Source organism: Choloepus didactylus, chromosome 2 (assembly GCF_015220235.1).
Source record: "Choloepus didactylus isolate mChoDid1 chromosome 2, mChoDid1.pri, whole genome shotgun sequence".
NCBI classification, from domain to species: domain Eukaryota; kingdom Metazoa; phylum Chordata; class Mammalia; order Pilosa; family Megalonychidae; genus Choloepus; species Choloepus didactylus.
Window position 1 is genome coordinate 186,697,717 of NC_051308.1, and position 23,333 is coordinate 186,721,049.

The following is a 23,333-nucleotide window of genomic DNA, read 5'->3' on the forward strand; positions in this document are numbered from 1 at the left end:
CGTAGCCCAGGACCAGGATTCCCCAGAGCACACAGAGATCCGGTGCACTGACTGGTTCCCCACTGGGTCTGGACTACGCCCACCACACAGAAGTCTGAAGATCTACTTGAGAGCACTGCCTGCTGGTAAATAGCAAAACTGCACTCCAGCAACTTGTGTCTCAGGAGCGCCACTTGCTGGTAGAATTGGAAAACAACTGCACTCCAGCAAACAAAATTATATATAACTGCTGAATTAATTCTGCACTTACCAAAATAACCCCATCAAGATAAGCAAATGCCCCAAAGCCGAGAGAAAATTACAAAACACTTATAAGATGTAGAAGATATGGACAAGCCAAAGGAACAAATTAAAAAGCTGCAACAGACACAAAATTTGGAGCAATTAATCAAAGAGGTACACTCAAACATCAATATTATGGCTCAGGATATAAAGGAAACGAAGAAGACCCTAGAAGAGCATAAAGAAGAATCTGCAAGAGTAAATAAAACAATAGCGGATCTTATGGAAATAAAAAATACTGTTCATCAAATTAAAAATATTCTTGAGGTACATAACAGAGATTTCAAGAAGCAGAGGAACGAATCAGCGACCTCGAAGATAGGGTGATGGAAAGTGAAAGCACAAAAGAACGAATGGTGAAAAAAACTGAAAAATTTGAAATGGCTCTCAGGGAAATGATGGACAACATGAAGTGCACAAATATAAGAATCATTGGTGTTTCAGAAGGGGAAGAGAAGAGTAAAGGGCTAGCAAGAGTATTCAAAGGGCATATATGAAAATCACACATAAAGCATAATATTCAATGGTGAGAGGCTGAAAGCCTTCCCCCTAAGATCAGGAATGAGACAAGAATGTGCACTGTCACCTCTATTATTCAACATTGTGCTAGAAGATCTAGCCAGAGCAATTCGCCAAGATAAAGATATACAAGGTATCCAAATTGGAAAGGAAGAAGTAAAACTGTCATTATTTGCAGATGATAGAATCTTATATTTGAAAAATCCTGAGAATCTGACCACAAAGCTACTTGAGCTAATAAACAAATTCAGCAGAATGGTGGGATGTAAAGATTAATGCACACAAGTCAGTAATGTTCCTATACACTAGTAATGATATAACAGAAGAGGCAATCAAAAAAAAAAAAAAATCCATTCACAATAGCAACTAAAAAAATCAAGGACCTAGGAATAAAATTAACCAAAGATGTAAAAGAACTCTACACAGAAAATTACAAAATTTTACTAAAAGAAATTTAAAAAAACAACCTAAATAAGTGGAAAAAAAAATTCCATGCTCATGGATAGGAAAACTAAATAGTCAAAATATCAATTCTATCCAAACTGATTTATGGATTCAATGCAATCCCAATCCAAATTTCAACAACCTACTTTGCAGACTTAGAAAAGCTAGTTATCAAATTTATTTGGAAGGGAAAGGGGCCTCAAATTACCAAAATCATTTTAGAAAAGAAGAACGAAGTGGGAAGAATCACAGTTCCAGACTTTGAAGCCTACTATAAAGCTACAGTGGTCAAAACAGCATGGTATTTGCATAAACATAGACATATCGATAAACAGAATCGAATTGACAGTTTGGAAATAGACCCCCAGATACACAGTCGACTGATTTTTGATAAGGCTTCCAAATCCACTAAACTAGGACAGAACAGTCTCTTTAACAATTGGAGCTGGGAGACCTGGATAGCCATAACAAAAAGAATGAAAGAGGACCCCTATCTCACACCCTACATAAAAATTAACTCACAGTGGATCAAAGACCTTAATGTAAGAGACAGAACCATAAAAGTCCTAGAAGATAATGTAGAGAAACATCTTCAAGACCTAGTATTAGAAGGTGACTTCCTAGACCTTACACCCAAAGCACAAGCATCGAAAGAAAAAATAGAAAAATGGAAACGCCTCAAAATCAAAAGCTTCTGTACCTCAAAGGAATTTGTCAAAAAGGGGAAGAGGCAGCCAACTCAATGGGAGAAAATATTTGGAAACCAGGTATCTGATAAGAGACTGATATCTTGCATATATAAAGAAATCCTACAACTCAACAACAATAGTACAAACAGCCCAATTATAAAATGGCAAATGATATGAAAAGACATTTCTCTGAAGAAGAAATACAAATGGCTAAAAAACACATGAGAAAATGCTCATCTTCACTAGCTATTAGAGAGATGTAAATCAAGACCACAATGAGATATCACTCACACCAATACGAATGACTACCATCAAACAGGAAAGTACAAATGCTGGAGAGGATGTAGAGAAATTGAAACTGTTATTTATTGCTGATGGAACTGTATAATGGTACAAGCCACTCTAGAAGACAGTTTGGTGGTTTCTCAGAAAACTAGATATTGAATTACCCTATGATCCAGCAATTTCACTTCTTGGTATATACACAGAAGATTTGAAAGCAGTGACATGAACAGACATTTGTACACCGTCACTCACAGCAGCAGGTTTACAATTGCCAAGAGATGGTGACAATCCAAGTGTCCTTCAACATATTCATACGATGGAATACTATGCAGTAAGTAAGAAGCAATAAGGTCTTGAAACATATAGTAACATGGATGAACACTGAAGATATAATTCTGAGTGAAAAAACTCAGACACAAAAGGAGAGAGATTGTATGTTACCACTTCTATGAACTATCTGAACAACGCAAAATCAATGTCTTACAACATAAGAATATTGGGGACCTAGTGATAGACTGTAGCTAGTGAGGGGTAATGATACATTAAAATATGTTAATGATGGTGAATTCAAAGGTATGGTAATGGATGGGGTAACGATTGTTAAACATAAATCCTTCAGAGTGCTCCTATGCCAGCTAAGTCCCCAAACCCAGAGGCAATAGCCTCTACAAGAACATCAACCAGATATGTCTCCTTTGCTCATAAAGTCGACACCCCTTTTCAATATGAATAGGTTAGGGTGGTCACTGCCTGGATATCCCTGAAGAAGGCGAAAAAGATTAACTGGAGGAAGGAGTAGCAACAGACAAGATGGAATTTAACAAAGAATTATGAATACTGAATCTTTACATAATTTGCTTTTTCTTAGTTGCTAGGGTGTTAAAATAGATAGAAGGAAAGAATTGAAATGGTGGAACTGTAACCCATAACATCCTTTGAAATTTGTTCCATAGCTACTTGTTAAATTGTAATTTGAAAACCATATCTTTTTGTACATATGTTATATTTCACAATAAGGAAGTAACTGAAACTCTGGTACTATAACTCATAATAACTTTGGAAATTTCCTAAGTATCTATTTAGGATATTAGGCAAAATATTTTAAAATATGTATAAGGAAATACACACACACACACACACCCCACAGTAAACACACACACACACACACACACATCCCACAGTAAGTAGTTGCTTCATTGTCAATGTTTAGATTAAGATCAACTTCTATGTATAGCCATGGAAGTTGGAGTGTCTCCTGGCAGTGCTTTTTTTTTTTTTTTTTAAATTTTATTTTGAAATAAATTCAAACTTACACAAAAAGTTGCAAAAACAATTAAAAAAAAAACCCCATACACAAAACTCCAGCATACCCGACCCCCCTCCCCCAATACCCTGATCCACCAACTTTAACATCCTGTCACACCACCATTTCTTTCTTTCTCTCCCTCCCTCCCTCCTTCCTTCCCTATCTATCATCCATCATCCATCGCTCTGTCTTCTGAACACAGGACAGCAGGCTGCACACATCCTTGAACAAACAATATAATTCATATATACATTTCTCACGAACAAGAACATTCTTTTATGCATTCCCTTTAAGTGCAGCCAAGAAGTTCAAGAAATTCAACATTGATACAAAGCTTACATTCTACACTTTCTTTTTTTTTTTCCTTATGTCCCAACTGTGTCCCTTTGAGCCTCCTCTCCTCCATCCTCAGATCCCATCCAGGATCATCCTTGGCATTTAATTGTTATTATCTATTTAGACTGTTTTTTATTTTTTTCACTTGTGGAAACACATATACAGCCTAAATCTTCCCATTCCAACCCCTCCCTAGCATTCCATTAGTGGGATTAATCACATTTAGAATGTTGCAATGCTATCAGCTTCCCACCATCCATTTCTAGAAATTTCACTTCACCCCAAACAGAAACCCTACGCTCATTTCTTAACTCCCCATTGCCCCTTCCCCCACTTCTCAGAACCCCTACTCTACTTTTCATCTCTATGGTCATATTCTCTGATACTTTCTTTGTGTTTACTATGGGGCTTCAATTTAACCTCTTAAATCTATAACAATCTGTTTTTCTTTGATACCAGCTTAACCTCAATAGGATACATAAACTATGTTCCTATACACCTCCATTCCCCCACCTTTATGTAGTTCTTATCAAAAATTACATATTTTACATTGAGTCCAAACCACCGATTTATCATTACAGTTTATGTATTTTAGATCCTGTAGGAAGTAAATAGTGGAGTTACAAATAAAAAATACAGTAGTATTGGTATTTATATTTACCATGAGATCTTTACTGGAAATCTTTATTCCGTCATGTGGTTTCAGTCAATTGTTTAGTGTCCCTTCCTTTCAGCCTGCTCAATTCCCTTTAGCATTTCTTATAGGACTGATCTACTGGTGATGAAGTCCCTCAGCTTTTGATTATCCGGGAATCTTTTCATCTCCTCCTCAGTTTTACCCTCCAGGTGTTTGTGAATTTTCTAAGTCTCTGATGGTTATTGCTTCTATTTGTATTCCACTGGGGTCAGAGAATGTACATTGAATAAATAGAATTTTTTTTTTAATTTATTGAGGTTTGTTTTATGTCCCAGCATATGGTCTATTCTGGAGAAAGATCTGTGATCACTAGAGAAGAATGAGTGTCCTGGTGATTTGGGATGTAATGTTCTATATATATATCTGTTAAATTTCTCTATCTCTCTCTCTCCATTCTTTGTTTCTCTATTGGTAGGGCTCCCTTTAGAATCTGAAGTAGGGCAGGTCTTTTATTAGCAAAATCTCTCAGCATTTGTCTGTGAAAAATTTCAGCTCTCCCTCAAATTTGAAGGAGAGTTTTGCTGGATAAAGTATTCTTGGTTGGAAATTTCTCTCTCTCAGAATTTTAAATATGTCATGCCACTGCCTTCTCGCCTCCATGGTGGCCGCTGAGTAGTCACTACTTAGTCTTATGTTGTTTCCTTTGTATGTGGTGAATTGCTTTTCTCTTGCTGCTTTCAGAACTTGCTCCTCTTCAGTATTTGACAATCTGATCAGAATATCTCTTGGAGTGGGTTTATTTGGATTTATTCTATTAGGAGTTCGCTGGGCATTTACGCTTTGTATATTTATATTGTATAGAAGGTTTGGGAAGTTTTCCCCAACAATTTCTTTGAATACTCTTTCTAGACCTTTACCCTTCTCTTCCCCTTCTGGGACACCAATGAGTCTTAAATTTGGACGTTTTATTTTATCTATCATATCCCTGAGATCCATTTCGATTTTTTTTTTTATTTTTCCCCATTCTTTCTTTTGCTCTTTCATTTTCCATTCCGTGGTCCTCGAGGACACTGAGTCGTTGTTCAACTTCCTCTAATCTTGTATTATGAGTATCCAGTGTCTTTTTAATTTGGCCAACAGTTTATTTTATTTTCATAAGATCTTCTATTTTTTTTATTTACTCTTGCAATTTCTTCTTTATGCTCTTCTAGGGTCTTCTTTATGTCCTTTATATCCTGTACCATGCTCTTCTTCATGTCCTTTATATCCTGTGCCATGCTCTCATTGTTTGATTTTAGTTCTCTGATTAATTGCGCCAAGTACTGTGTCTCTTCTGATCTTTTGATTTGGGTGTTTGGGTTTGGGTTCTCCATATCATCTGGTTTTATCATATGCTTTAACATTTTCTGTTGTTTTTGGCCTCTTGCCATTTGCTTTACTTGATAGGGCTCTTTCAGGGTCTATAAAATACCAATCTCTGTCAGATCTACAGCTTGGTGGCATCCACTTTCTCTAACTAACCAGCAGATGGTGTCTGCGAGTCACCTATTCCCCGCAAGTCAGTTCTCCCCAACTTTGTCTTTGTGGTGTGTGGGGTTCTGATTGTTGTGGGGTTCAACACACCAAGTTTGGGTGTGTTGTTGGTGCTGTCCACCCTGAATGTGGGGTGTGTGTCTGAGCGGTTAGGGAGGCAGGGCAGCTTTAATAATCAAACCTCCTAGGTGTTCCTGGAGATTTAAGGCAGTTGCAAGAGTCCAAGCCTTCACCTCAGTCCCGCCACAGATCATCTCTGCCACTGACCCACAAGTCCCTGGCACTGGCATAGGGTCCCTGGGATTTCTGAGCGGGTTCCCCTTCTCAGCCATGCTCCTCCAGGACCTCTGCTGAGGGAAGGCTGTGCCACGTCACAAGTGCATGCCGGCCTGTCAGGGAAGCCCTGGGCTGCCGGGCCATGCAGGGGTGTTCCCAGCTCGTTTCAAAGATGGTAGAATGAAGCATGTTAATTTCCCCCTTTTCACACAGCTCCACCTTCCCAGGTCCGGGACAATTAGCTGTGGGTGCCCTAAAGGCCACTGTCCACAGCTGATATTGTGGTGTGTGTCTGGTGCTGCGGGAACCACTCCCCGCCACACTGGGACCTTTGGCGTGCCTCTGAGCTATGGGTCCGGCCCTGGGCGGTAGCGTCCCAAGCCCGCCAGGGAGTTGGTTGCAAGAGACGCAGTTTCTTTCTCCTTTTGGCTCCCCTCTGCTCCCCTGGTCCCAAGACAATCAGCAGCGGGTGTGGGAAGGGCTATCCTGCATGCCAGATAGCAAGGCGTTGGGACAGCCTGCTCCTGCCATGCTTCACTGCTCGGTTCTCACTGCTGCATCCGCAGTCCGTTTCAGGTTTTTGTTTTTTTTGTTTTTTTTGTTTTTAAAAGAACTAGTCCATCTCCAAATGCCAACCCACGGTTTCCCCACACCGCAGCGTGGCCGTGAGACTTTCAGCCGGCTCACTCACTCGTTTCAGAATGCAGACTCCCAGTTTCACCAAATGTACGGTCCCTGTGGATTTAGCAGACCTTGTCCGGCTGGTGCATCGCTGGAACTGGTGTTCTGGGTCACTTTCTGGCTTTTATCTAGTATTTTTCACAGAGGTGTTTTTTTTGCCCTATCTTACCTAGCCGCCATCTTGGGTTCTCCCCCTCCTAGCAGTTCTTAAACTGCCTATAAAATAAACTACCAAATTGGAAGGTTTTATAACCAAGAACAGTGAATAAATTAGAAAGCTCAGTGATGGGAGTGAGGTGGAGGCAGAGGAACAAAGAAAATGAATGCATTCACATTACTCTTCACAGAGGTGAACAGGCAAAAGTCTTTTTACTGAGTAACCCAGAAAGGACAGACAAGGCTTCTACAACTGCTTCTCACTAAACAGTGTTCCGGCAAACAATCATCTTACCTTCTTCTCAATTTAAAGAAAAAAAAAAATTCTAAATAACCAGAAATGTGTAAATGCTATTCCTAAACTGCTTCAATATAAACATCTTAGAAATCGAAGAAGAAAAGGGTGGAATCACACCTGCTATCCAACAACAATTCAACTTCAGGTAAACTATATACCCATACTCTCCCCCCAGCTACTCATTTCAGAGAGGAAACCAAAGCTTTGAGTTTAAAGAACTTATAAGAAAGATTCAGTCTTTAATACATTTGTTAATTTGGGTATATAGTTGGTATTAGTCTTTCCTTCACCTGCCTGTCAAAGAATTCAAGAAGCAATGAAACCATTAAAAAAAAAAATCTGGTAAAACACCAGTTTTATTGGTGAAAGTCCAAAGATATTAAATAAATCTCACAATGTTACAGAACCAAGAGGCAGAACTTATCTTCTCACAGAAACTTCTTCAAAGTGTCATCCATTCCTTCCACTATGTAAATGATGTCCAACTTCATCCTTAAAGCCCTAAATTTTCCCCGTATTAGCAGCACAGCATTTCTAAGAACTAATTATTTTAGGAAGATGAGCTCCAAAAAAATCATAAAAGATAACTTTTTAAAAACTAAACTTTTTTCTTTCTTGCAAAGTGGTAGCCCCTCACTTAACCACCCTTCCTTTGACTTCTCTAATTCTGTTAATAGTGGCTCCATTCTCCTCCCAGTGCTGAAAGAACAGTTACTCCCAACTGTCTTCTCACCTCCATGATTTGGTGTCATTATAACTTTTATCTTCTCTCTCTTCTTACTTCCCTTCAACTCATTACATTACTTACTATATTCAGGAGAATATCAAGGGACCAGGGATCTCATGAAAAAGATTTATTTTCCATTACATCCCTTCATCCTATAGCCAAAGCAGAGCATTTACATTGCTGCTAGTGGCTCTTCCCTGAGTCTGGAAAACTTATTTCCCCTGACCTCTACATATTGAAATCCATGAATCCTTTATGATTCACTAAAAAATTCACTCAGAGAAACCACAGATTCCTACAGCTACATCATTTCTTAATGGTGAATACGGAATGCTGTCTCCCTTTGGTCAGAACCAAGACAAGGATATCCACTATCACCACTTTAATTTAATGTTATTGGATATACTAGCCAGTGCAGTAAGGCAAGACGAAATATATGTTTAAAAACTGAAAAGGAAAAAAGTAAAAGTTTTATTATTCTCAGATGTCATAATGCATATGTGGAAAGTCAAAAGAACCTATTGGATTAAATAAATAGTTGTATACAAGGACAACATAGAAAAATTAATTGTATTTCTACATACTAGTAATAAACAATTAGAAAATTAAATTCAAATATCTTCTGCAATTGCACAAAAAAATCATCAAAACACATGAATTACTCTAACGAAAGGTAGAAAAGTGTGTAACTTTTATAAAGCAACTTCAAGAGAGAAATTAAATGGAGGGACATACCATGAAAGACTCAATATTGCTAAGATGTCAATTTTATGAAAAATGATACAAGACATATAATGTCACCCCAATGTATATCCCAGTAGGTTTTTTTCCTTTTTCTTTTAGTGAAAATTGACAAGCAAATTTAAAAAATGTATATAGAGATGGAAATAACCCAGAATATCTAAAATGCTCTTGAAGAAATTCATCATTGAAGGCCATAAACTATCATATTTCAAGAGTTACTTTAAACTCCTGTAGGTAGGACAGCATAATATTAGTACATAGATAGAAAATAATGAGTCATAATGCTATCTCAAACCACACACAAAAATTAATTCTAGAGAAATAACCAGGTCACACGTGAAAAGTAAACTAATAAAGCTTTTGGAAGAAAACATAGGAAACATCTTTATGTCCTGGGGGTAGGCAATGCTTCTTAAACAGTACCCTTTCATAAGAAACATGAGAGATGCACAATGTTATTACTTATCAAGAAAATGCAAAACTAAAACTGAATTAAGATAGCACTACACAATTACCAAGAAGGTTCAGATTAAAAAGAATGGCCATACCAAATAATGGTGAGTATATGGAACAACTGGAACACTCAAATATTGCTGGTAGGAGTAACCAGTGAGATAGCCATCTTGGAAAACTGGCAGATTTCCTAAAGCTAAACATATACACACCTATGCTATGACTTAATCCCATTCTTAGGGTGATACTACCAACACAAGCAGATTTTATGTTCTACAAAAGGAATGTACAAGAATGTTCATAGATGTTTTCATCACAAGAGCCAAAAGTTATCAACAAAATATAATAGCCCAATGTAATAATAAAATAGCCAATAAGATAGCCAAATTTCCACCAACAGGAAAATGAAAAAAATTTATATGTTCATGCAATGGAATACTACACAGCAGTTTTTTAAAAGCATGAACTACTGATCTACCCAACAGCATAGATAAATCTCACAGATATGTTAAGTAAAAAAATCCACACCCAAGAGTGCAAGATTCCATTTATATGCATTTCAAGAAAAAGGATTCACCTTTGGTGATAAATCAGAATAGTTCTCACATCTTACTGGGAAGTAGCATAAGTGAATTTCCTGGCATCCTGGAAATGTTCTATATCTTGATTTGTCTGATGGTTACATGAGCATAAACATAGGAAAATATCATCAGGCTGTAAGTTTAAGTGTATGTTATGCGCTTATTGCTTGTATATTATACTTCATTAAAAGGAAAAAAAGATCTTCTAAGTCAGCTAATCTTTACTCCCAGTTAGGTCCTGTGAGACACACTAGAACCACAAAGATGAGACTACTTAAAATCTAATGGAAAAGCAAACAATTAAAATGGAAAAAATACAATGGGAGTTATAGAGAAAAGTATGCTTCAGTCTGCCTGTGCCTGAAATCATGAGGGAATGCTCCACAATGAAGGGATCACATTTACAGAGGGTGCATAGGCATTTATTAGACAGTCAAGCAGGCAAGATGGCATTCCAGATGTTTGGGAGCAGCATGTGTAATGGCTTATAGGTGTTAAAGCATCTGGCCATATTCCTGGGGCTACAGAAGACTTGATATTGACCTGGTATAAAAATCAGTGAAAGAGTGTGAGACTGTAAAAGCTTGTACTTATGACTGGGGGTAAGGGGTGGGCCACAAAATGTAAATAAGGCAGTAGCTAAATCATGAAAAGGTATTTTGGAAACCACCAAAGATTTGTGCATGGGGAGTGGCATGATCAGATTTTCCTTTTTTTAATATCACCATATCTGAAGTGTGAAAAATGAATTGGCATGGGTTAATAATAGAGCTAGGGAGTCCAGTAAGGCTACTGCAGCTACTACTATGGTCTATGCAAGTGATTAAAAAGACCCAAAGTAGGTCAGCAGCAGTGAGGCAAGAGAAGCAGGGGTTAATATGAGAGAACTTTAAGAAGTACAGTCAATAAGAATAAGTGACTTACTATATGTATAATGTAAATGGAGGAGAAACAAAACTAAAAAATATGAACAGAGTTCACAGGAAACAAAATACAAATTATTGTTAGTTATACACAATGCTACTCAACCTCATTCCTTAAAATAGAATACATTAAAACTATGAGATTCCATTTTCAAGTATCATATTGGCAAAGTTAAAAAAAAGTTTAATAACACACTGTGATGAGCGATTATAGAGAAACAACTATTCTCACATTGCTCTAATTCCCCTGGCTCCAACTGAAGGTCCATGCATATGGTAGATAATCATGATTTTCTCCGCAAACCTGCTCCTCTTCCAAGAATTCCAATCTCAGTACTTTATGCTAGAAATCTAGGATCATTCAACACATTTCTCTCACCCTAAATTCAATCAATCACAGGCCCCTTTTTTTTTCATTTTTATTGAGATATATTCACATACCATGCAGTCATACAAAGCATACATTCAACTGTTCACAGTACCATTATATAGCTGTGCGTTCATCACCAAAATTAATTTTTGAACATTTTTATTACCACACACACAAAAGTAATAAGAATAAAAATAAAAGTGAAAAAGAACAATTAAAGTAAAAAAGAACACTGGGTGCTTTTCTTTTTTTTTGCCCCCTTTTTTTTCTTTTTTTTTAATTGTAAAGGGAATTTATCGGGAGGATATGAGGAAGCTTGCAGAACTGACAGGAAGGCAGGACAACTGGGCTGGGGAAGGAGGGAAACCTGGGAACTGAGCGGACAGGAGGGTCTCTCTTGAGATGAGATGAGTAAGGGAATCACAGGCCCTTTTGATTTTACTTCTCAAATATCTCTTTAATCTATATTTTTTTCACCATCCAGTGACATCAAACCTAGTCATTTCTCTCCTGGACTACTGCAACAGCTTCCAAACTATTCTCTTGAAATCATAAGGGAATGCTCCACAATGAAGGGCTCATATTTACAGAGGGTGCATAGGCATTTATTAGACAGTCAAACAGGCAAGATGGCATTCCAGATGTTTGGGAGCAGCATGTGTAATGGCTTATAGGTGTTAAAGCATCTGGCCATATTCCTGGGGCTACAGAAGACTTGATATTGACCTGGTATAAAAATCAGTGAAAGAACGTGAGACTGTACACGCTTGTAGTTATGACTGGGGGTAAGGGGTGGGCCATAAGATGTAAATAAGGCAGTAGCTAAAATCATGAAAAGGTATTTGGGAAATCACCAAAGATTTGTGCATAGGGGAATGGCATGATCAGATTTTCTTCAATCCATTCTTCACACTAGAATCAGAGTGATCTTTGAAAGACAATTATACTACTCCTTGACTTTCTGTTTAAGACTCTTTGATGAATACCCAATTCTGTTGCAATAAAGTCCAAAGTGATTAAAATGGCTTGAAAGATGCTGCAGGATAAAGTCCCTTCCTACCTCAACTGTCTTGCCATCATGTAAGATAAAGATAATATAGTGCTTATTGGGTTTGACAAATTAATAACTAAGTGAAAGCCTTAGAGAAAAAAAGCACAAGAGCAGTAGGCTAAGGAGAGACTAGGAATTAAGGAAGTATAAAAGGCAAATGTGGAAAAAAAAAAAAACTCTTTGAAGAAATCTCAATAACCAATGAAGAAATCACAATGGCAATAAGAAAAAAAAAATTGACTGTAAAAGGAAGGGAAAATAAGTGGAATTTTAATAGGTAGTGTGGCTGTTTGTTCTTTCATTTTAATATGAGGAAGATTTGAACAAATTTATATGTAGAGGGGAAGGAGCCAATGGAGGGGACGAAGTTGTACATACAGAAAGCAATAAATGATGTAACGGAGTCAGAGCCAGAGATAAGGAGGAGGAGGTGGTCATTTGCCTAAGGGAAAGAAAAGTTGGGGGCTTAGAGAACAGATAAGGCTTTCTAAGAGGAATAGGAAAGGAAAGGTCTGGGTATCTTACAACCTGTGTCATAGAGTTGGGCAGCATTACAGGAATAGCTGGATTTGGCTATAACTGCATTCGTAGATTTGTAGAGGCAAGTCTGCACAATCATTCCACTTTCTCCACAAAGCCCAGAAGCCTGAGAGAAGAATGGAGAAACAAACAAACCAGGTGTACTCTGTCATCTATGATTCTGTATCATTTGGTTTATAACATTTTTGCAGCTTTTAATGAATTTTGCTTTCCATTGTGAAATTCATTATTTTAAAAACAGCTTTGCCTGCCATTCCGATTAAAACATAAAGCTCTTTGATTCTTAATGATATTTGTCTTCCTTGATGCCTAGCACAAAGTAGGAACTCAAATACTGGTTAAAAGAATGGATACAGTCACATAATATTTTAAAATCTTACAATACAATTCAAGAAAAATCCTGTGCTCCTCCACCACCTCACATGTAATTCAATGACATCATAAAGACTAAGTTTACTACCTCAGTCAGATGAAGTTTAGAGCAACAATGTAACAGATGAGGACACATCCTGTAATTAATCACTGGTTTTAACAAAACAGATCATTAAAAGTAATGTTGCCTTATTTCATGACAGTCTTAAATACAGCATCTAAATCCCAATACTTATTTTAAATGAGAATACAGATCAACAGTTAGCTAACTGCTTTTAACTCAGAACCCTACATATTTTTATTCCACTTAGAACAAAAGCTACTTATCTTCAAAATGTAAACAGTGCTTTAAATTATTATTTCCAATCGACATCCTACACAACTAGAAACTTTCCCTGATTTCTGATTCTTTTGAATTACATGCATTAGAAGACTACCAGGGAACCAATTACCTGATCAAATCCATTTACATTCCATTTTGCACATACTCCCCTACACATAACTAAACAACTGGTTGGATGAGCATCATCAACAGTACCTTGTGAACTCCCAGCACTATCCTTGCCCAATATGGGTTAGGTCCCACACTTTACTGCCAGTTCTCTGACACCCACACTTTACTGCCAGTTCTCTGACACCTGAGAAACTCCAGGAGCTGAGACATCATTTTGCTGACAGAAATACTGAAGAATCTGGGAACAGATTTTGTCTATCCAAACATATCACAAACTAACAGAAATCCTAAACACTGATAAAGTGTAAACGAAAATGGTAATTCCTTTTCTTTAAATAAAATGCTGTCCATTTTGGAAGGGAAGGAGAGAAAAAGGGAAAATGATCTCCCAACCCAGCACATCTTTTTCTCCACCCAGAAAATACATGGAAACATCACTTCTAAGTACTTCTTGCGTACTGAAAGAGCATCGATCCGGGAACTAAAACAGCCTGCGACCCACTTGACCATCTGTGCTCAAGGTGGGGGATGAGGGGGGAGGTCACTCTCTGGTGGCACAAAGGTCCCTATGGAAGGACTACTCAGCAGAAGGAAGATGAGAGTCGGAGGTCTACAAGGTCTAGGAATTGGGGCGCAGGGTAAAGGAAGAAAAGAGGGGTCTGGAAGGAAGGGGATTTGGCGCTGCGTTCCTGTCACAGCAGTTAGGGGCACGGTCCAACTGGAGCATACGGCTAATTGCCGAGCCTCCTACTTTCTGTCTCCTTCTCCCTCACCCCACCCCCACCCCGAAACTCTAGCTTCCCTTACCTCCTCCCTTCGCCCCCACAGACACAGACCCTGCCGCCCGAACTACCGGTACCACCCTCGCGGTCAAGGGCGACAAGAGGTGAGGAAGGCATGTCGGAGAGTCCTCTGAGCAGATGGCCCGGGTCCTCCTCCAGCTCACCTGGGAAGAACTGGGCGCCCGGTGCTTCTCGCCTTGGCCCCTCGTCCCAACAAGCCCTCGCACTCACCCAGATCATGAGGCTGTCGCAGAGAGGTAGCTCGGGCTGCGGAAGGGACTGCGTGTCTTCCATGACCAGGCCGCCTTCGACTAAGTTGTGACACGACACCTTCCTCCTCCCCGCGCTCCTCCAGGAGCCGGAGTCGACGACCTGCTCACCGGCCAGGCAAGCTCGGTAGCGAGGCCCAGCGCCAGCGCGACTCATGCGCGAAACTTCGCGCAGCCGACGTCGCCGGCGTAACCGCCTCCTCGCCACCGCTCCCGCCCCCGCCTTTCTCTGGAGTTCGCCCCCTCCCCTGCCTGAGTGCGGGAGACGCCGCTGGGCACCTGGGCCCCGCCCACTCCCGTTCCACCCCTACCCCGCCCCCTCCTTCCCACTCCCGCCCACCTCTCCCCGCCTCCCTGAGTGACCTGTGTGCACACCAGTCACAAAGAACCTACCCAGGAGAGGCGGGGCAGGGAGGGGAGAGGGTGGGAGACAGTGGGAATAGGTTGAGCAAGAGGGGTTCCTGATTGGGCGCGCCCTCCTGGGGCTCCGACCAATGAACGTGAGACAAGCCTGAGGCTCCGGGATGGAGCGGGACTGGGCGGGAAAGGGGTTTATGACCTGGCAGGTGCAGTGAGGGCGGAGAAGAAGGTGGGTGGAGTGCGCGTGCGCCGTTGGAAGGTGGCAGGGCTGAAACTCAGATACCCGTACAGTCCCAAGAGGCAAAAGGGGCAGAAGGGGTGGTGTTGCCCAGAGCATACGCAGGTCACTAGCAAGGCAGCGGCATCTTCCCGCTTCCTTCGCCTTGGCGCGCCTGCAGGCTACGCCTGTGGAGTCCGGCCCTCTGCTTCCCTAAAGTCTTGAGAAGGAGAACGTACATGGAATTAAAACCACATCCTACATAGGCAGATGTGGCAAAGGAATGTGTTTCCTAGGAGAAACTACCTTAATACTGCTGAAACCAAAAAGACTCACGGGATCCCCGGTAATTTTATTTTAAATGGAGCAAGAGGGGAGACCACTTTCAGGTAACAAAACGGAAAATGAAATGGTCTTTCAGTTTTCGAAAAATGATATGGAAAAAATGTACAAGGTTTCCCATTTTCCTTTGGGGGTTGAAAATCTGTTTTCTGAGAATGTTGGAGAGGGATAGCATAAAATTGGAGGCTGAACAAGATACTGAGAGATGGTTTGGCCTATTGAGAATGGTTAGAGTGGTCTTACTTTTGCTTATGATTCCCATTACATCATTCATTCATAAACTCATTAATTCATGCTCTGTGTAAACACACAGCTGGCTCATTTATATTGTTGCGTTTGTATATTTAGACATTGAAAGTTTAAAACTATTGGTTGACTGCAATTAAAAGCCTCTAAATGGAAACGAGTCTTGTTTCTAAAAATACCATCCATGCATTTGCTACTGGCTTTCTTAACATAACTCTAGAAATTTCTTACTCCATGTGGAATCATTTTATATTTTTAGACACTGGGAACTGGTAATGTGGCTCAATGAAAAATACAGGATTTAGGAATTGAAGACATGGCCTGAATTTCGGCTTCATTGTCCACTAGCTGTTGACCTAAGCTTTTTCTGTTGGACCCCAACCTAAACATACATAAAATAATGCTAATGACACTTCTTGCCCTGCCTCCCTCACAAGGGAAAAAATGATAATGGATATGGAAGAGTTTGATGAATGTTACTATAATTATATATACTTAGAAGCTTTTATCTCTGAGAGCCACAAGTAATTAAACTATTCAAATAAAATATTTAGTAAGAGTAACTGGGGTGGGGAGAGTAATTGAGTTGTCCTTCTGGGCTCTGCACAGTAGAGGAAAAGCTGCCCAATTCTCTTCATAATACTAGATCCAATGGAAAAACATGTGAAGACATGATCAATGAATTCAGAGAAGAAGAAATAGTAATATAAAATAAATATGAAAAAGTAGAAAAATACAAAGCATGAATCACTGAAATAAAATAAAAAGATGATAATCATGCCAACAAGAGTGAAGTGCACTTTCATACACAAGTGGAACAAGCATTTTAGAAAAAAAAAATGGACAATATTTATCAAAAAATTTTGAAATGTCCATACCATTTAACACCATAAATCCATAATTCCATTTCTAGTGAGGAATTGTGTTGAAATAATCAGAAATGTAGTCAAAGATTTTGAACAGTGATGTGTATTGCATTCTAAATGCACTGAAAATTACATGTCCAACAAGAAAGAATGCTTAAATACATTCTGGTATGTTCGTAAGATAGAATATTAGGCAACTAATAAAAATAATGCTTTGGAGAATATTTGATAACATAGAAAATGGTCATAAGGTCATAATATACAATAAAAATTGAGATATAAGTATGAACCACATGAACTCAATATTATAAATATTACTTATATATTTTAATATGTGCACAGCAAGAAGACTGAAAGGAAAAGTCATCAAACTACTATGGTTATTTTTATATATGGATGACAAGTGATTGCTATTTTCTATAAGCATTATTTAAAAATTTTTCTGACTCAGAATAAAAAGATAGAAGAAATATCTAGTACAATGTGAGCTATTTTTTTCCACCTATTAAATTGGCATTTATTTTTTTAAGTTGGCATCCAGGTTTGGAGAAATGAATGAAACTAACTTTTATACACTAGTGGTGGGATTATATATTGGCACAATCTTTTTGAAAATTTATTTGACAATATATATCAAGAGCCATTAAAAGATTCAAAGCTATGAAGCCAATAATTTCACTTCCAGAATATATTCTACAAAAATAATCAGATGCCAATAAAGTTGTTAACTGCAGTGTTATTTATCAAAGGAAAAAAATAGCTATTAAATAAAAAAGTAGTGAGTAAATACATTATGATATATCCATACAACTAAATATATTGTAACTATTAAAATATTTTCAAATAAGTTTAATGACTTAGGAAAATGCTTACAAATAACATTAAGAGAAGAAAGTGAAGACACAATCCATATAGCATGCATCCCAACATATATATAAATATGTAATTGTATGTAAATATATATTTGTGTATTGATCCCTATTTGGATATGTGCATGTCTGTGTATGCATATGTATATACACAGAGAGAGAGAGAGAGGAAGAGAGAGAAACTAAAAGAGAAATCAAACTGTCAACAGTGGCTGATGATGTCAGGGTGTTGGAATATTGTGTATTTTATATTAATTTTGAAATTTTCTACAACTTTATTGTCAGAAAAAAATAAAAGCTGAAAATAATTAAAATTGTGAATATATTAGATCTCAGTTGTGGAAGATATATATATATATATTCATACATACTCACACATCTATTATGTATTTATATAGAGAGAGAATTTTGAGAACAGAGTTGTTTAAAATTAAGCACAAATTTAGTATTACAGAAACCTGATACCACTTCTTATTGCTGGGCTGATCTTGGGCAAGTCAATTACTTTTCAGTTTCAATCATTGTAAACTAGGATAGTAATGCTAGCATAGTATGGTATTGTTTAGGTTTTTCATGGTGGCAAATGGGAGAAACCAAATTAGGGTAAAAATATATATATATAAAAACAATGTGGAAGGGATATAGGAAAGCTCACAGATTCAGAGGAAAAGCTAAAGAACCAGGCATGGGAAAGTGCAGAACAGAGAACTGTTCTTCTGATCTAGATAGCAAAAACTATGGGTAGTCTTTCTTGGACACTACCAACTATATGAGTACTATAAATGATTACTCAGTCTTTCTGAGATATTCTGTTCAAGATTCAAATTCCTGGGAGGATACATGATGGTCTATCTTGGGATATGCCAGAAGAGGATGGAGCACCTTGTCTGATAGCCCCACTAAGACTGCATACCCAAGGTGAAATCATGGGGCAGATGCAAGTATGAAAGGATGTGGGGACCTGGAGACAATTTTTTCTGCATGACCTCATAGGATTGTTGTGAGGATCAAATGCATGAAAAGTGCTTAACACAAATCCTAGCTATAGTAAGAACTCAATACATTTTAGTCATAACATACAGTATGTGTATGTGTGTGTACACTCATTAAGAAAACTGAAAGAAAACATATTAAAATATTAGTAGAGGTTATTTATGGCTATTATTCTTAATATTTTTTATTTTCCAGTTTCACCAAAATGGAACTTTTGAATTAAAACAAAGTTAAACTTAAAAAAAAAAAAAAGGAGTCAGGATCAGGATGAGATTTGAGGCTCTGAGTTGGGTTGTAAGTGATGGATGAATGATAAGAGGAAAGAATCCATGATTAGGCACTGTAAATAAAAATGTAGTAGGTTCTACTTGTAAAGAGGAAGTCTGTGCCTTGCACAGACGTGTGAGGGAATGAAGAAATGGAGAATTCTAAGGCTTTTCCCGATGTTTTTTAGGTACCCTGAACAGCTGAGAGTGCACACCCCTAGAAGACAACACTGGCCTGGACAGGCACGGATCTTGACATACAGATAAAGCCTCCACCATAAAAGTAACCATAAGATCAGCAAACAGTCCAAATGGATGTCACCAGCAAAGCATTTATTCCTGAAGCACTTTCTGGACCCACACACAGAGGATCCTGACAATGCTTAAGTGCAGGTGTGCATTCCATGATCCCCCAAACAGAAGTCCTCTGAATATTTACAGAAGGAAGAAGTAGTAAAGGAAGGGAGGAAAGGAGGAAGGAGGAAGGAAAGAACTGCAGCTGAGACTAGATTTCAACAACAGAGATGGAGGAGCCAGAATGATGTAAGAGTCACCATTGGGGTTAACCTGGTTCTCTGGATGATACCCCCAAGAGTGGTCTGCAGCCACAATATCCAAAGAACTATAGAAAACTCAGGTTACATCTAGGTCAGCATCAGCATCCACAGGCAGTTCAATGGAGCAGCAGATGTTTCTAGACTGTGATAATGTTCAGAACATGGAAGATACTTCAGAATAATAGTGTGCAAGCCCTGGAGAAAGAGATTTACAAACTCTAGGCAGAGTTCTAGGGAAGAAAGATGGTGACATTTTAAAATGGCTCTTAGTTCTTAGGCCTGTGATCATAGTGGGTGCAAGTGCCTGGAGCTCACCAGAGCCCCATGAAAAACTGGATTTAGGGAAGCAAGAGCAATCACAGACACTACCCATTACTGAGTTTAGCCTTCTGTTAAAGGGACAATCTTGGGAAGAAATGACTAATATTTTTAAATTTTAGGTGATGGGGCTGGGAAAACCAGGATAAACCTCATACCTATAGATGTTTTCAGCTGGAGTGACAATTGAGATAGAAATTGGAGAAAGGGGATTAAGGATATGGACAACTTCCCACTACATACAAAAGGAAATTCTCATCTATTCTTTATATTAAGCAGGAAGTGACTTCTGATATGAAATTAATACTCATTTGGGGAATTTATATGAACTGGGAATTTTACTTCTGAGGTCCTCATTGATTTAAGTTTTAGAGATTTTATATCATTTAATGAAACAGCTTTTTAATAAATTTCAGTTCAATGCTTGCAAATGGCTGTTAGCACAAGTGTTGGGCTGCCCACAAAGAGATTATTCTAAGATTTCAATGGAGAAGTTCAAGCCAAATTAAGAGTAAAGATTTCTCTGCCACTGGATACTGTATATTAAAAGAGCAAGGGATTTAAAAATTGTACCATAAGGGGCAAAGAGAATATCATAATTCCAAGAACTGTTGTTGTGACAGCATGTTACAAGTTGGGCTTCCCAGGAAGCAGACTCTGAGATGGAGATTAGCATGCAGTAGGTTTATTAAGAAGTGCTCTTGGGAATAACAGCTGTAAAAGGAAGGGAAGTAAGCAGAAGTAAGTAGAGGGTGAAAGTAGGCTGTGATGCAGTCCTAACAAAATTCCAACCTACCTCTATGGAGCTCTGAAACTGGAATGATACCTTCTAGTTGTCCTGAGTTTGGATGAGGGGGGCCAGGTCTTTCTACTTCCGTGACCTGGATGAGGGCTGCCCTGGAAAGGGGATGTGACAGTTAAGGCAGTTCACAAAGAAGGCTATGACTGAGGGCTGTCTCCTGGTAGCGTTCCCAGATGCTGGGGATCCAGGCAGCATATCACAGTATCCTCTGCACAGCAGTAGCACCCACAGTTATTTGGGGTGGAGCTGGGGGTGTCATCACTTAGAATGGCAAAGCATGGTGTCAGAAAGAGCCCAGGCAAGTGATTGTGAATGTGGCAGTAAAGTGTAATAAGAGAAAAGTAATAATGATCACAGAGGGAAAATGTTGGCACTATGGTTCTTGGATTGAGAAGGCTCCAAAGAGGAGAGGGATGGTAGCCACAGATAAAACTTTATACAGGGACTTGGTGTCAAATAACTAAATGAATGCCCCCTTGGAGGATTTAAGACTTGGGTACCTAGGGAAACAAATGTTATAAAAAATAAATCGTAACACATGGTGATATTATCAATTGTATTTTAAACTGATGGGAAAGAGTGTTTAGTTTGTCATTTATTGAGTGGAAATAAAGATAACATTCATTTACTAAGCATATTTAAATTAACCTCAAAGCTCTAAATCAAATATAATTGGACATAATTATTTTATCTTGCCTTAAATAATTCAGATGAGAAATTTTTAACTAGCAAGATATAGGCACCATTTTTTCAAAACATGAAAACAGTTGACAAAAATAAGCATTCAACAAAATGTACTGATAATGCAACCAATCAAACATATCATTTAAACATATAAATCCTGTAGTTTATTTCTGAATTTATCTAAGTAAATCATAAGAATGTCATCATTTTACACTCCATTAGAAGAGATGATCCGTGCTTCTCAGTCAGTGACCTATTTTTTGTATACAAAAATCCTTCTAATCCATGTGAGCAGGTTTTAAAAACAAAGACCAAACAGTGACATATAGTGGCTAGTCATTTAATCCACAGATGTTTGTTTTTTAATGTATGGTCTCTAAAAGTCAATAAAAATCTACCTTTACAGTATAACTACCCTGTATACCTCTATTGTTTTAAGGGGTATTGAAAATTAATATTTTCAAAAGCAAAATTCTTTAATTTACTGTTTCTATATTGTCCCTTGTTATTGAAATGTTCCTTCAAGCAGTCACATGTTTTCCCCAGCACTGTGAATCAAACAAAACCATCATGTCTAAATGAGTATAATTTCACCATTAGAGAATCTGCTGACTGAAGGCTAATGACTACAGTAGATGATTCAGGGATGATTCAGATATATTAAGCTTTGGGCATTTTTAAAATTAATTTTATTTACACACATACCATATCCAGCAAACAGATACTCTCCCTTTTTATATTTTTTTAATCATAAAAAGAGCTTGGACTATTATTTCTCTTCAATTTTCATTTTAAACTTCATATGACTTTTCTGAAAAATAATTAAGTTTGCCATTTGGTTAAATAACTGGCCTACTGTTAGGGTTATATTTCTTTTTTATTTACAAAGTCCTTTTTTATGTTGCCTCTCTCTCTCTCTCACCCTAAGAGTAATAGAAATCATGATTCTTTACCCTTAAATACTTTGATATAGCGCCTAATGAGATTCTCTTACAAAAGTATATACATAAGTTCATACAATTATCACACTTGGGAAATTTAACATTGATACAATCCTTATTTAAATTTCCCTACTGGTTCCCAATTATTTTTTTCCTTTTTTTTTTTTTCTGGGATCCAAAGTAAAGGATCATGCATTGTATTTCTTGTTCGGTCACTTTAGCCTCCTTTAATCTAGGTCAGTTTCCCAGCCTGTGTGTGTGTGTGTGTGTGTGTGTGTGTGTGTGTGTGTGTGTGTGTGTGTGTGTGTGTGTGTGTGTGTGTGTATGTGTCTGTGAGCTTTGGTGACAGCAAGCATTATTAAAAAGTTCAGTCCAGTGGATTCGTCTTATTGTTTCTTCATGACTGGATTTGGATTAACCATTTTTAACAAAGACAATATTGTAACCAGGAAGTTAGGATTTAAGGACTGATGATGGTTACTAAATTACTATATAGATATTCCTTTTTACTTTCTGGTATATTAGAGTAGACAAGAGAGAAATACCTGAAACCTGAGCTGTGTTCCAGCTGCCTTGATTTCTGATAATGATTGCATAGCCTTTATCTTGTGTCCTTGTGATTGTAAAAACCTCATGGCTAACTTTCACTTGTACCCATTTATCCACTTTTTCTACTTTATAGTCTTATGATCACTAAAGACAGCCCCTAATGTTTATTAATGAAGGGTCTTGGATCAGCCCAGGACTAACCCACCCCAAGTCCAAAGTTGCCTTGATAACTGAAGCTGGATCTAACCAAAATGGGCCCACCTGACAGGTGCAGTAGCTTAGGCTTTAACCTACAAGTCACCTATACCTCATTATAATACTAAAAATCACACCCATGATCATATTAAAGCTGCCATTATCTTACATAAGCATCAACCTAATCAACAGTTAGATCTAATCAACAATTAGATCACTTCTAATTATGTCACCTGGGGCCATTGTACTCATCATCCTAAAACCTGCTCATCTTTTGATGCTATAAAACTATCAGAATTTCTACTGTTTGGGGAAACAGATTTTGGACTGATAGGCCATTGGTTTTCCCGTTTCACGCCTAGCAATAAAACTCTTTCTCTCCTGGTGTCTCAGGAATTTGTCATTTGAGCACATCAGGCA

General features: G+C 38.1%; 1 protein-coding gene across 2 annotated transcripts in view; it reads right to left on the bottom strand.

Annotated features, from left to right (window-relative positions):
* The window catches only part of HOOK1 (hook microtubule tethering protein 1), a 99,641-nt gene extending 84,716 nt beyond the window's left edge, over positions 1–14,925 (bottom strand). The window contains exon 1 of one of the 2 annotated variants that reach the window (XM_037827082.1): positions 14,671–14,925. In XM_037827082.1, coding sequence (XP_037683010.1) covers positions 14,671–14,865 — 195 coding nt within the window. In that variant the 5' untranslated portion in view covers positions 14,866–14,925. The remainder of the gene's footprint in view (positions 1–14,670) is intronic. The other variant, XM_037827083.1, reaches the window with a different exon arrangement.
* Between the last annotated feature and the right edge of the window lie 8,408 nt (positions 14,926–23,333).